Source organism: Alternaria incomplexa (assembly GCF_024043165.1).
Source record: "Alternaria incomplexa strain BMP 0042 chromosome Unknown scaffold_17, whole genome shotgun sequence".
Taxonomy (NCBI): domain Eukaryota; kingdom Fungi; phylum Ascomycota; class Dothideomycetes; order Pleosporales; family Pleosporaceae; genus Alternaria; species Alternaria incomplexa.
In genome coordinates, this window is record NW_026249866.1 from 395,407 (window position 1) to 408,706 (window position 13,300).

At 53.6% G+C, this 13,300-nt stretch overlaps 4 protein-coding genes across 4 annotated transcripts; 3 read left to right on the top strand and 1 right to left on the bottom strand.

The window, feature by feature from the left end:
- Positions 1-933: 933 nt before the first annotated feature.
- Positions 934-1,974, top strand: J4E90_009779 (uncharacterized protein; the record flags this gene model as incomplete). Its single annotated transcript, XM_051439297.1, has 2 exons — positions 934-1,093; positions 1,160-1,974. The coding sequence occupies 2 exons, from the start codon at positions 934-936 to the stop codon at positions 1,972-1,974; spliced, it is 975 nt and encodes a 324-aa protein (XP_051286901.1).
- A 726-nt stretch (positions 1,975-2,700) lies between these two features.
- J4E90_009780 (uncharacterized protein) lies at positions 2,701-4,986 on the bottom strand (the record flags this gene model as incomplete). The annotated part of the gene is made up of 1 exon (XM_051439298.1): positions 2,701-4,986. The coding sequence occupies one exon, from the start codon at positions 4,984-4,986 to the stop codon at positions 2,701-2,703; it is 2,286 nt and encodes a 761-aa protein (XP_051286902.1).
- A 315-nt stretch (positions 4,987-5,301) lies between these two features.
- Positions 5,302-6,360, top strand: J4E90_009781 (uncharacterized protein; the record flags this gene model as incomplete). Its single annotated transcript, XM_051439299.1, has 1 exon — positions 5,302-6,360. The coding sequence occupies one exon, from the start codon at positions 5,302-5,304 to the stop codon at positions 6,358-6,360; it is 1,059 nt and encodes a 352-aa protein (XP_051286903.1).
- Positions 6,361-9,586: 3,226 nt separating this feature from the next.
- J4E90_009782 (uncharacterized protein) lies at positions 9,587-11,680 on the top strand (the record flags this gene model as incomplete). Its single annotated transcript, XM_051439300.1, has 2 exons — positions 9,587-10,037; positions 10,095-11,680. The coding sequence occupies 2 exons, from the start codon at positions 9,587-9,589 to the stop codon at positions 11,678-11,680; spliced, it is 2,037 nt and encodes a 678-aa protein (XP_051286904.1).
- Positions 11,681-13,300: the final 1,620 nt, after the last annotated feature.

The window sequence follows — 13,300 nt, forward strand, 5'->3', positions numbered from 1 at the left end:
CATTGCATTTACCCAAGTCTAGATTTGATGCTCCTTCACGACAACACGATTGCTTCAACCTCTCCACCTTGGCCGCCTTGCCTGCTTGGCTATATCACTGCATCTTGGAACCAGAGTCTCGAACGCGGATCTGGAGAACTTCAAACAAGCGAGCTATATATTGCCTCCTCGGAGTTGCGCCCCAAGCGATCTCCCGCTCGGCACGTCTTCCGCTGTTTCACCCTGGGCCCTTATGTGATCGCGCTAAGCGTGCCGCTACAGCGCTGCAACGGCGAGGAGCAGCGCGATGGCCAATGCAATATTGCGACCTCAAAGAGAAGCAAATACAGCGGATAGGAATGCAGTCAGAGCCTCGAGATGGAGTCTCCGCTATGTAACAGTCTCACAAAGCTAACAGCCTGTGCAACCTGAGTTCAGATGAATATAACGGGAATTCCGACATGGTACAACCTGACCATGTATGCATCTAGGCGTACTCGTCTAACGGACTAGACCCTTAGGTCCAGGCAGTTCTTGCCCCGTCTCGTCCCGGCTATCAGTTTGACGGCTGGCACCCCACATCACTTTGCCTCTCCAGTCTGCTTCGCGGTGGGAAAGTTCGCCCAGGCGCTTCAGCATCCCCTTGCGGAGGTTTCTACCCTTCCCACCCGCAAACTACTGGATAGAGGCTGTGTATCACAGCTGCAGGGTCATCAAGCCATTGTTGACTGGCGTCGATTGGTGTGTGTATTACCCTGCTTACTGACTACACCCAACATATAAAGCATGAGTGTCTTTCCTCGGTTTGACAGCATATTTGTACCACATCAAAGTTCATAACACTTTGCCACATCAGGTTGATACCAGGCATAGTCGCGCTTCCTCAGTACTAGTCTTCCCAGATCTGTACATTCTTTTCATCCAAGTTACTCCATCACATACTCACTGTCCACAATGGCGAGCGCAGACGTTCAGCAACCACCTGCGCAGGAAGCTGCACCCGCACTACCTGACTACCTCACAAACCCTGATGCTGTTCTGGGGGACAATGATGCCAAGTGGCGATACGGCAGAGCGCCTGATTACTCAAAAACCAGAAAGGTGTTCGCTGAGAGTAAGTTACCAGATGTGGCAATGAGCCTGCATGTCAGACACAATGCAGTTTACTAAGCATGCACAGCAAAGCAAATGACACACGAGGCTGGGTCTCTTCCTGAGCTCGTACAGAATCTCGTCAAGAACTGGGAAGTCGAAGCGTCCTTCAAGCCCAACATCGACGACTGGCGTACGATCGATCGGGAAAACTACTCATTCGCTATCAATGGCGGCAAGGCTGAAGGTGCAGAGGCTATGCTCAAGGTCGGCACATACAATGCTATCATTGCGCCGAACGAGTACTACTCGCCCGACTACTCCGACTTTGCCTCGTCACACAAGACGTTCAAGCGCATGATGCCTACCTTCGCATGGGAGGTACTAGAAGTCTACAGCGGCCCACCAACAGTCAGCTTCCGATGGCGCCACTGGGGCCAAATGAAGAACGACTACGTCGGCTTCAACAACAAGGGCGAGAAGGTCACAGCCAAAGCACATGGAGGCTCAATCGACATCCAAGGTGTCACGGTCGCGACGGTCAACGACAAGGTGCAGCTACAGTCCGTTCGTACCTGGTTCGACCCGATGGATATGTTCAGGCAGATCGCGCCTGACGGCGTCGTGAAGAAGGAAGAGAAGCCCAAGAACATGTCACCGGCAGACGCCCTCGACGAAGCTCAGGCTGGCATCAAGGCGCCCGAGGAGCAGGAGCTACCCGATGAGTTCATCCAGAGCAAAGAGGAGGTTAAGCAGACGATCGAACGTCTTGATAAGATGACAACCGAAGAGAAGATGTCGACCACCCAGGGTTTGCCTGCTGACCACCCGGCTGTGTCGTCGTCTTCTAATACTGATGCTGAGGGCGGAAGGTGTCCTTTCATGCCCGGAAGCTTCAACTGAGGCGTATGTACGTGTGTGAAAGTAGAGATATGGCACATTCGAGTCCGTTTGAATCACAGGGAGTTATGAGCGGGTACTTAATAAGCATGGAAGCAGATCAGAGAACTTGCGTTTGAATTATATTCGTATATACCATATTGTTACAATCAAACGTCTTCGCCAAGTCTCGCTTTCCAGTCATCTATGAGTACCACTTTCGATCGATGTAACATTTCCTTTTGCCATGCACCCCCAATCATGAAGTGTGTTTTCGTGGAATACCACCGATTCAACCATACGGACTAACATCAGCCATCTATGCGGATGCGATGATCGTACCTTCCCGGCTTGCAAACAACTCAAATAACACGTCGGCGAAGACGATACTGCGTTTCGGGATGATCTTCCGAGCAAGTCAAAGCCTTGCGGTACGATGCTTGCTAATTAAGTGTGACGCCATAGCGGCTGCTAGTGAACCGAGATACTGTCAACCTCCTCAGCCCCGACTACACTAACAGCTAACACCAGCACCGACAACCGACACTGCCCTGACAAGCCGACGATCTCCAGCCCTTGCTTTCGGGACGCGAATTCTCCGCATAGCGCTCGTCGTATACGTCGAGGTACCTGATTATCCATCACCCGCCGTCCGCGCCTCCTTCGTAGCTTCCCCGCTGCTTCTTGCCCAGTATCGAGTGAGGCCCGCGCGAACGCAGATTCGACACGCAATGTGGGAGTTGACCGAACTTACCTAGCGTGATTAGATGCCCGCGCTCCGCCCATTGCAATCGTAACATTGGCTCGCGCTTTACGGTCCGGATATATCCAGCCTTCAACGACCGTGGGCAGTCGCGGAGAGCTGTAGGCTCCAGTCTGCGGCAGAGAAGTGTCTCCTTGCACTGTCAAAAAGTGATGTGAGGTTTCGTCGGTTTTCCAGCTATCGTCCGAGCCTGGTGGGGCTGTCTCTCTATTCAAGATATACTGGAACCGGTAACTGAGGGCCTTTCTAGCTTCCGCCAAAATATGAAGACCGGCAGGTTTGGGGATCCAAGGCGGGAGAGCAGTCGCAAACCATACACCGTGGTTACCGGCATACATGAGATTACACTTGTGATATGTTACCAGATATCGCACCAAGGCATGGCACGCTGGGCAACAACGCTTGGATACTGGCAACACATCCATTGCTTTCCGCATGGTATCAGTTATACTCTTGGGAGGTAAGCGTAGGTAATGGTGAAGGTTCTCGGGTAAATCAGCATCGGCATCCTTGTCCACGAAGTAGTCGCGTTTGCGACAGAGCAAGTAGAGGCAAATCAGCATTGCCTCGCAATGGTATGTGCCTGAGAAATTCTTCGTCTCGAGCGTTGGAGTCTCGAATTTGGAAGTGGTACCAGAACCAAAGCCATAGCCGTCGGTTAGCAACCACTGTCGGATGGTCTGGACTTCAGCATTTGTGAGAGGTTCGCCCGGAGCTTTCTCGACCTCTTTCAGATATTTGGTGAAGAACAACCGTTTGTCCATTTGGCTCGTGGATGCTTCGAGATATCGGAAGCTGGCAGCGAACAGGTATGATTCGTAGTCCTTGTTGCGTTGCGTTGGCTCTCCGGCACAGCTTAGGCTCATAAAGGCTGTCTGATGGAGACAGGTGAGATCTAGCCAGGCCATAGCTGCGTCCTCCCATCGCTCCTTCGCGGAAATCGAATCGAGATCTGCAACCTCCGGGTCCACCGTTTGGTGTTTTTGCTTGTCCAAGACTCTGAGCCTTCGAACGTTTTTGAGAGCGTAGACAAAACGAACGAGTCGGAGATTGGCTGTCAAATACTCCCGCAAAACTTGTTTGCATACTGTCAGTACGTGTAACCATAAGCCTGCTTTGGTGGCCAGTTCGTCGAGAGAGCGACCAGACTCGTGTATGTATTGGCTTACGACTGGGTCATTTGCCAATGCCAAATCGTAGTTGCCGGCTTTGTACAGTTGTGCTTGACGCTTGGCAAACGTTAGGGCCTTGAAGCTTCCCTTCACGTTGATCAAGACCGCGCTGAGCATAGACTGTAGGAGCTCTGCCATTTGCTCGTTGTATGACATCGCGTCGTTGGTTGCGAATTCATCTGCGATCTTGCTCATGTGTTCGTACAGCTTCTTGGTCTTCACAACCACCTTCGCGTCGTAATCGGTGAGGACGCCCAAGTTGGCTTCAGATTTAATTTTCAGAAGCTGCATAGTTTCATTGATGACACTCTGTTCGCGTCGAGTGAGCGTCTTCCGGAGGGTATCTTCGCTGGCGACGATTCTTAGGATAGTCGAAAAGTCCAGCTCGGTCTTCTGAAGTCCATGCATCAGGTCGCTTCCTGGCTTGGTGAGGAACTCGTACAAGTTTCGATCCTTCGGCAATCCCTTCCTGATCCGTCCCATGATCTTTGCACTGGAAGATAAAAGGGTGTAGTTGTTGAATAGGTTGCGAGCAGCCTTCTTGTCGCCGGCGGTGTAAGTAGCTTGGGTGAGTTTTACGATGTTTGTAAAATGCGTGCCAAAAGTGACATTGGTCTTCGGAAATTTTTGGGCGACCGGATGAGCCAAGGTCACACGAAGGAGCCATCTCCCTGCTGAGGTTGATGGGGCGTCAGCCGCAGTCGAAGCGGAATTGATGTTAAGGGGTGGATGCTTTCTCTTGTCTCCCGAATCTGTACCACGGTTGAAGTCTTGCAGATTCTGGGTAACATTCACCTCCTCATCTTCTTGGGGATCTAGTTCTGCTTCCCCACTGTTGTCAAATACTGCGAGGAGGTTCTTTTCGTCCGAAGCTGTTACCGCAACAATCTCCAAGTGACGGACAAGCAAATCTGCTAGATTGGTGGTGAACCTGTACAGTGGTGCATGTTTCGAGGCTGGATTGTTGAATTTGTTGTGGCCAGTAGACTTTTCAATCTTGTTTGTCCAGGATAAGACTGTGGTGAGAAAGCGGAATTCATAAAGTTGATGCTCCGACAAGAATTTGTCTTCACGTCCGATGTCTGTTCGCTGTGATGCCATCCTGACTCAGATGGGACGAAGAAAGTGTGTGGTGCGAGGACTTAAAAGTTGAAGAACGTACCCCTTTATGCATCCCAAGCATTGATTGCAAATATGAACCCTCTTGAATGGAAGCCGCGTTGGATGTGGTAAATTCTATCGTGATCCGCGGTTCGATATCATCGACCATATAGATGTAGAGGAAATGCTGCCTGGGTAGAAAAGTCTGGTACCACCCAAACTCGCGAGCCTTCCCAGGATCGAACCTTGACATCAGAGCATCTGTTCATCCCTCGTCGAAGCCAAACAACCCGGCAAACTCTAACCCCTCATACTATGCAGCTCGCGATCAACACAGTCAACCCGCTCAAACTCGTAGCGAAGATGCATGAGCACGAATCCTTTGAACCCGCGGCTGCCCAGGAGAAGACTGCACATACGTTCCCCGGAGCGGTCCATATTCAAGATGCCGTCCCTTCCACAAAATTTGCGCTCAATACGTACATCCAGCCGCCCTCTCCTCGCACACTAGTCGTATGGGCCGATGGCAATGGAGGTAAACGCCTTCATGACGGCCCATGCACCGCAGCTATAGGCTACCACAGCCCCTTATCTGGAGGATGGGAAGTACACATCACCGTGAGCCATCACCCTTCTTGGACTGAAGCTAGCCTCATTGCTATCTATGAAGCTTTCCGCGCTGCTGGGACGCTGGCTGACCACATCGATCACTTGATCGTGTTCTCGAATGCACAAGAAGTACTTGCGAACCTTGAAAAGAGCAGCGATCTCTCGTGGGGACGAGATGAAGCTCTCGTAGAAAGGGTACAGCAGGCAGCAAAGAAGCTCATGGTAAAAGATGTGCAGGTAGATCTGCATTTTGTACCAAACCGCACGAAAATTGAAGGTCATAGGCGGGTGCAGAAACTCTCCCGAAAGTACAAGAAGAAGGTCTTAGCGGTGGCGCCGAAAGCACTCCTAGAGTACGACATTGATCTTCCTCCGATCAGACTGAAGCATCAGCAGCACAAGGATGCAAAAGAAGAGCTGGAGGTGTTGCTGCGCAGCTGCTTAGAAGATGCGAAGGCGGCAGGCAAAGTCGGACCTCGCAGCTCGTTAAAGCACGAGTGGAGATTCGAGGCATGTCGTCTACGAAGAGAAGCAAAGAGGGACTATAGGAAGATGAGAGAGCGAGAAGGCAAGCCACTGAAGCCGACAGACTCGGAAATTGCGATATTGCGGGCGCAGAAAAGACGTCCCAGGAAAGCGTCTGGAGAGCTGAAGGAGGGTGAAGAGGTTACCATCGACGCAGAGGAGAAGTTTCTAGGATCGAAGGATATCTACCAAGAACTCGCAGGTAGCTCGTGGGAAGATAGAAGCGGCCTGAAGAGGTGAAGCCATAGCATCGTTTCGGGAGTGAGCGACTGTGCATTCTTTAATTTCGATCTTCTTCGCAAGTACGTCTGGCTGCGTGAACGATGAGGGCTACATGCACGGCGAAAACGACTGTGGGTACAACTTGAATCGATGTCTTCTCCAGCCGGCTAGCATTTTTCGATAGTTCGTACGCGTACAGTGGGTAACACTAATCATCAAGCTCAACATGTATCTGGGTATACTCCGGTTGTACTATATGCGTGCTTTCCAGTATGTCATTATTCACCGAAATTGGATATCGTAGACCCTGAGCGTACCCTTCCTGAACCACCGCTATCTTATCGGGAGATATGTGTCTTCATGTTCGAATATTCGGAAGTCGATATCGGAGTGGCATAACGGTCCCGCCACAGCCTTCCTGCCGCCCACGGTTGCCTGCCCAACCCTCTTGGGCTGGCCTCTGTTTAGGATGATTTCCGCAGGCAACAGTGAGTCATACCTCCCTTTATCATCATCAATAAGACGTGTGATCATGGTTTCATGCTAGTCGGTGGCTACGCGCCAGGCTACTCGACGCGACTGGTGAAGACACGGTGTCAGGTGCCTCGTAACTCGTACAAGAAACTTGGAAGTTGGTCACACAGGATGGCGCAAATCTGCGCCGTTGGGTGAGGCTATGGATCTAGTCTGTGGCACGCTAGGACGAGTGTCTCTTCTGCCTGCGCGGAGATGGTGAGAGGGCTCTCGTTGGTGTGTCGACGTGACTCAGCCCTGAACCAAGGCGGATCATCTCGGCAGCCGAGGTGCGCTAATGGGGGGCGGGCAACACCGATGAGTCGTCAGCTCGCCGGGCGCTTGGCGCTTCTGGAAGGGGCGACGATGAACATGCAGCTGCAAACTCTGCTGTGAGCGTGGGAGGCGCGAACCATGGTCATCGCGCGCCCGCGAGACACGGTCGAATGGTCGCGGATGTAGAGAGCCGAGGCCAGAGACGGATGCACGCGTTTGGCATCGCTTTGGGACAGAGGCCCGGCGTCATCAGCCACTGCGGTGAGGGGAGTGGAGCTGGGCCGTCGCAGCGCAAGGCGGCGATGTGTTGGCAGCAGTTCATTGCTGCGTGCGCCGTTTGCGTCATCGCGATGGGTTTGTGTGCCATGGCGATTGCGCTGAGGCATTTCCTGCCGTGTTTGCATCGCTGCTGCATCACGGCACCGCGATGACCGGCTAGGCTGCAAACGAGGGCGTCGCGTGCTGAGCAGCTGAGATTACGAGCGTCGCAGCAGCCGTCGAGGGGGTCGGCCGCAAATATAGCCACGAAAAGCACGGTGAAGGCACAAAATGACCCTTCCTGGCATGGCGTCGCCTCCACGTCCAATGGCGCGGCAGGCAATGGGAAGACGCGTCCTTGGCTCCCAGTCGGCCGGTCCCTTCATCTCAACATGGCTGAGAGGCAGAATGAGGGGGTGTAGCAGGCAGTCTGGGACTCTGGCGCTACCAGCGTACCATGGCACGGAGCGTTCGAGAGCAAACGCGCCTAGTGTGAAAGAAAAGGAGACGCCGTGTGTCGCAGCAGCTGGTCGCGTCGCAATCAGCGTGAACAGCCTCAGCGCGCGCAGGGAGTGGGCGGGTTACAGAGGGCCATTTACCGCTGCGCCAGGCATGGCGGCAGGCCGTGTTGGCATGCCTGTAGCCTTGGAGCCATGCGTAATGATGGAGCGTCTCACGCCTCACGAGATGAGGGTAGAGCACCCGCAACTGCTTCACGCAACAGCGGTGCGGTGGGGGCAAGAAAGCGACGTCGCTGCCCAAGCAACGCAGCTGCAAATCACGCACTGCCATGTCTGGCTGATGGCGAATAAAAAAAAGCCAGCGCGATGAGTCTTCCAAGGTTGGGTTGTGTGGCAAAGAGGCAAGCTGGCCAGTGCGCCCGGGTGCGATGACTGGACTGGGGGCGCTGTAGGTACGGGGTTCCTATTAGTATCGCCAGCGCCGCCCAGCCCGTCACCCTCATCAAGACAGCAGCAATGGACTTCACGAACATCTACAGCGCCCCCTGCGGCCTAATCTAGGACGCCAACCGCGAATAGTGTCGTCTGTTCTCTGTCGCCTACCCGTCTACCTACCCAAACCGACCCATTCCATCTTTGTCCAGGTAGCAGTCTCCGCATCGACCTTTGTCGCCGCCACACTGCCGCCTACCGCATAGACTCATCTCGCGCTTCCAGTCATCGTCGAGACGAGAGAGCCTGTCCTTTTATACCTCCTCGTCCCGTACCTGCGTCGCGATCCGACGCCCTCTAGTCGCGCCTTCCCACCTTTACCGACTTCCCGACCGCCACTTCCTCACACGTCAGACCTACACCTCCCAACTCCACCACCAACAGCTCTTATGTACACCAACCCCCAATAATAATAAAACAAACACCTGCAACAAACAAACACTCAAACACCCGATCGCACTCCCCGCGAACACGCGAAGTCGCTCAGCTTGGTGATCCCGTCAAGGTAGTCACCATCCTCGAACGCTTCCCACGTCGCACCTCATCACCACAATGTGCCATTCGGCCTACACTACTTCAGTCACTCGTCGCTCAGAATTCACCACCATTTCCGAAACCAAAGCCTTCGCCCAAGGCTTCGCTTGCTAGACCCCCGCATCCCCTCAGACATCCAGCTCTTGCGACAGCGCCCGCTGTTCAGTAGCTGTATCAGAGTGCTTCGCGGACGGTCTTCTATCACGGTCTTGTTTCGGTGATTCTGCAGTTGACAGTGACTGGAGCCCGCTCTAGTCTGCACCTGGCAGCTTTTCGACCACTTGACACTGCTCGAATCCTACTTCCACTTGCGACTCGTCAAACCCTACCAACCTCCTACGTATACGTTCCGCCTTCGAAACCTACCCTCTCCCAGCTCTTCAGACCGTTAGACCGCTTCCGTCACACCACGATCACACACGATCAGGCCACTTGACGGAGGAGATTTCGCGATCGAGGAAAAGATCCCAACAAGGGAACAGCGTCTCGAATTATACGTCAGAGGTCACAGGGTTGTCCTCTACGGTTTGTCCCATCGGTTAAGTTCTCGGTCACCCCACGACCACCCGATCACGCTCTGCGCCACCCCTCCAGGTCTACCTAACGGTCAGCACTTCGAGACGTAACGACAAAGCCTAGTCCCATCTCCGCTCACTCTTTATTGTCTACCTTTCCTTACCAGGCCCCGTCCTGTATACCCCTCCTTCACCATGAGTCTTGCCATTCCTCTCCCTAGCCACGGCTACATGGCTGAGACCCACCCTTATGCCGCTCCTCTTTCTTCCTCCGCTTCCTCTTCCACCTCCTCAGTATTCTCAGACGCTGCGTCACAAGCGTCAAGCGCAAGCTCCACATCGTCTCACTCAAACTGGGACTCAGAAGAATGGAGTCGCAACCAAGTGGCACCGCCGACAATTGTCGACCCTGCGAGCTTGTCAGCTTTCCAGCCCATCAGCCGAGTTAGCACATATCCTCAGTACCAGTCTACGGTGTGCCGGGAGCCTGTACAGGAGAGATTACCTTCCCTGCGCACTGAGCTGTTGGCACCTCTGGAGCAGCGACAGAATCCTCGCCGATCGTCGACCACTGTCAACCAGAAGCCCCCACCTCAATTGGTACGGCAATCCGACCGAAAGGTCAACTTCGTCGATTGCCTCGTCGGTTAGTACACGTTTTATCCCTGGACCATGGTTCCCCCGCTGATTATTCCTCCTTAAGATTCCGCTACTCAGATGGTCGAGGTCATCTGGCAACTTTCAGAGCCCAAGAGCCGTTGTGAGAATGCTTCTGGACGTGGAGTGCTTCCTCTCCGCATGTTCATCCAGGAGACCCTCCGTCGCTCTCGCACGAGCTATTCTACTCTTCAAGTTGCCTTGTACTACTTGATTTTGATCAAGCCTCACCTGCCCAAGCACGACTTCACCATGTCCCAGCCTGAAGACGCATCTCTTCGTGCGCTGCAATGTGGTCGTCGCATGTTCCTTGCTGCGCTTATCCTCGCATCCAAGTACCTACAGGACCGCAACTACTCGGCTCGCGCATGGAGCAAGATCTCTGGTCTCAAGGTTTGCGAAATCAACACCAATGAGATGGCTTTCCTCGAAGCTGTCAACTGGAAACTGCACATCGTTGATTCGGTATGGGAGAAGTGGCAAGAAGTCGTCCTGCGACACACGCCTACCCTTCCTCCGCCATCACCTGGCGCTAGCATCCCCAACACTTGGAAAGATGTCATTCCTATTTTGACACCTGAGTTGGATATCGTCCAGTTGGCTCCCAGGAAGTCAGCAAACGCTCCCGTACGTCCTCCTCTGAGGCCTCAGCTGAACGCGTCGCCCTACCGCTGCCCATCGATGGATGGCTACGGATCGCAAGAGAGCACACCAACTCCATCTCGCTATCAAGTGCCTCGCTTCCTGGAGCCGAAGCCTGATCTTCCCCACACTCCGTCACTGCCATCCCTGGCTCGCTTGGGTCCACTACCAACCCCATCCTTGACCCCGCAATCCATCACCAGCAACACTCCTGCAGCGAGTGCCATGGCTTTCGGATCGCGCCGCCCATCGATGTGCACGGCAATGCAACAGGCACAGTGCTCCTCACTGGCACGCACCTGTGTAGACCAGTTCAACCCAAGCATCAGGAACGGACTGGAAGCTTACCACTTCCCAAGCCGACGACCTTCCCTGGCTCCTTCCAACTCATCTCTATCGTCCTCTCCAGAGTCAATGATCTCGGACAACTCGCGCACTTCTCGTGCTTCATCAATCTCGTCGGTCTCGTCTGCCGGCTGGGCGCCAAACCAAAGCCAGGCCAGCTTGGCTCGGTTGGCGACCTGCCGCAGCGCGAAGCTCCCGTACCCGGTTTTGTCGAAGTGCAAGGAGCAGTACGAGTATGCTCCAAGTGAGCCCATGTCCTCACCCGATCTGGACAGCTTCCATATTGATGATTCGGATTCGTCGCCAGGCAAGGTCGACAGCCCTGCGTGCGTCACTCCCGCAAGCCGCAAGCGTGGAAGGTCTTCAGTTGATCTCCAGCAGAATGTGCGACACTTGCTTCACAGCACTCGCTCCGCATTCGACCTTCGTGGTCAGAAGCCTGTGCTTCCTGATAGATCAGTGTCGCAATCATTCGCCCTCTCGCGCAGTGAACCAAAAGGGCTGCAGTCCCCTAAGAACACTGTTCCTTATTGCTCGCGTCTTCCTATTCAGAAGGACTTTGGCAAGAAGAGGTCGTGCTGCAGCACCGAGGTCGCGCAAGCCTACCGCCCACAAGGCCCAGGCATGTGGGCTGGCATCCTCTAAACATGACAACATCGTCATCACAGTATTGAAAGCCCAAAGAAGGCTAAAGAACAAAGAAAGAGAAGGAAGTATCAACGCAACTATTCACTGTTCGTATTTCACACACACACAGTCAAACTCTACATTATCGTGTATATTTTCCTTCACCACCTCCGAACCTACCACGTGTGTATTCTCCTTTGGGCGTCACAACAGATCTCATTTGCTACTTAGCTCCGGTATACCTATTTGGGTTACTTTTGGCGTTTTCAACCTTACTACCAACTGGCGTTTATATCTTTTCAAGGACAGCTCGGTTTGAGCGAAAGGTGGGGGAAATACCTTGATCACAGGCAGGTGCATTAGCATGGGTTCAACAGGATCAGGCGTAGTTTGTGTTCGCACGCACATGCGCCCCTTTAGTCGGGATGGATGTACGTTTACGCTACGGCGACGGTTGACGTGCTGTGGTATGGTTTATATCCAGTGAGTAGGTAGTGAGTAGTAAGCAGATGTTGATGATTATGAACCTTCCCTCACTTTTTGTGTATATGTGATGTGGTGGCGTGGTTTGCTTTCTCGTGCTTTGAGTGTCTATGCTGACTGTACTGTAGGCCTTTGTATCATATGCCTCAACTTGAAATTGGATGACCCTCACCAGATCTTCCTAGTATCATTAACGTGCACCTCCTCCCCACCCTTCTCCCCAGCTTTCCCCATAGCCCTAGCAACCGTAACGCTTTCCCTCAACGCCTTCCCCAACACACCCCTCACTCCACCTTCCTCCAGCACCATAACCCCCGCAATCGTACACCCCTCCGGACTCGTTCCCATATCCCTCAGCTCGCCCGGCTGTATCCCACTCTGAAGCATCTCCGCACTGCCCCTCATACTCTGGTAGATCTGCTCCTGAGCTACTTTGCGGGGTAACCCAACAGCAACGGCAGCGTCGATGAGGCTGTCGACGATGATGGCCCAGAATGCGGGTGTGGAACCTGAGACGGCTGTTGTAGCGGGCATGAGGGCGGCTGGTATGGACATGGGTTTGCCGATTTGCGTGAAGATGGCTGTTGCTATATCTTTGAAATGAGGTGGGAAGGTGGGTGAAGGATGATCTTCAATAGCAGTCAAAGACTGCGAGACAAGCGCCGCCACATTCGGTAGTGTACGTAGAACCCAAGCTCCTCTCGTATGTTGATCCCGAATACCCTCCCAAACCTCCCACTCCGCATCAATGAGTCTTTCAATCGCATCGCGCGTCCAGCCTGCTACTATGCTGATGAGCAGTTTTCCCCGCAATGCCTCTATAATCGCGATTTCGCTTAATGTGGCTTCTACTTGGGACGGGTCGACGCCCAGGATGATCACGTGCGAGCTCTTGACGGCGGATACGTTGTCGTCTCGCGTGATTTGCACGTTTTCGTACCGCGGGAAGACAAATTTGAGGCGTCTTTCGGAGGATTCGCTTGACACGCAGGCGATGAATTGGGTGATGCCGCAGAAGGAGTCTGGAGGGGCGTTCAAGAGGCTTTGGAGGATGGAGGTGCCGAGATTGCCTGATCGATGGTGGTTCAGAGGTCTTGTGCGAGACATGTCATTGTTCTTCGTGGGGGGGGGGGGGGGGGGGGGGGGAATAGAAAC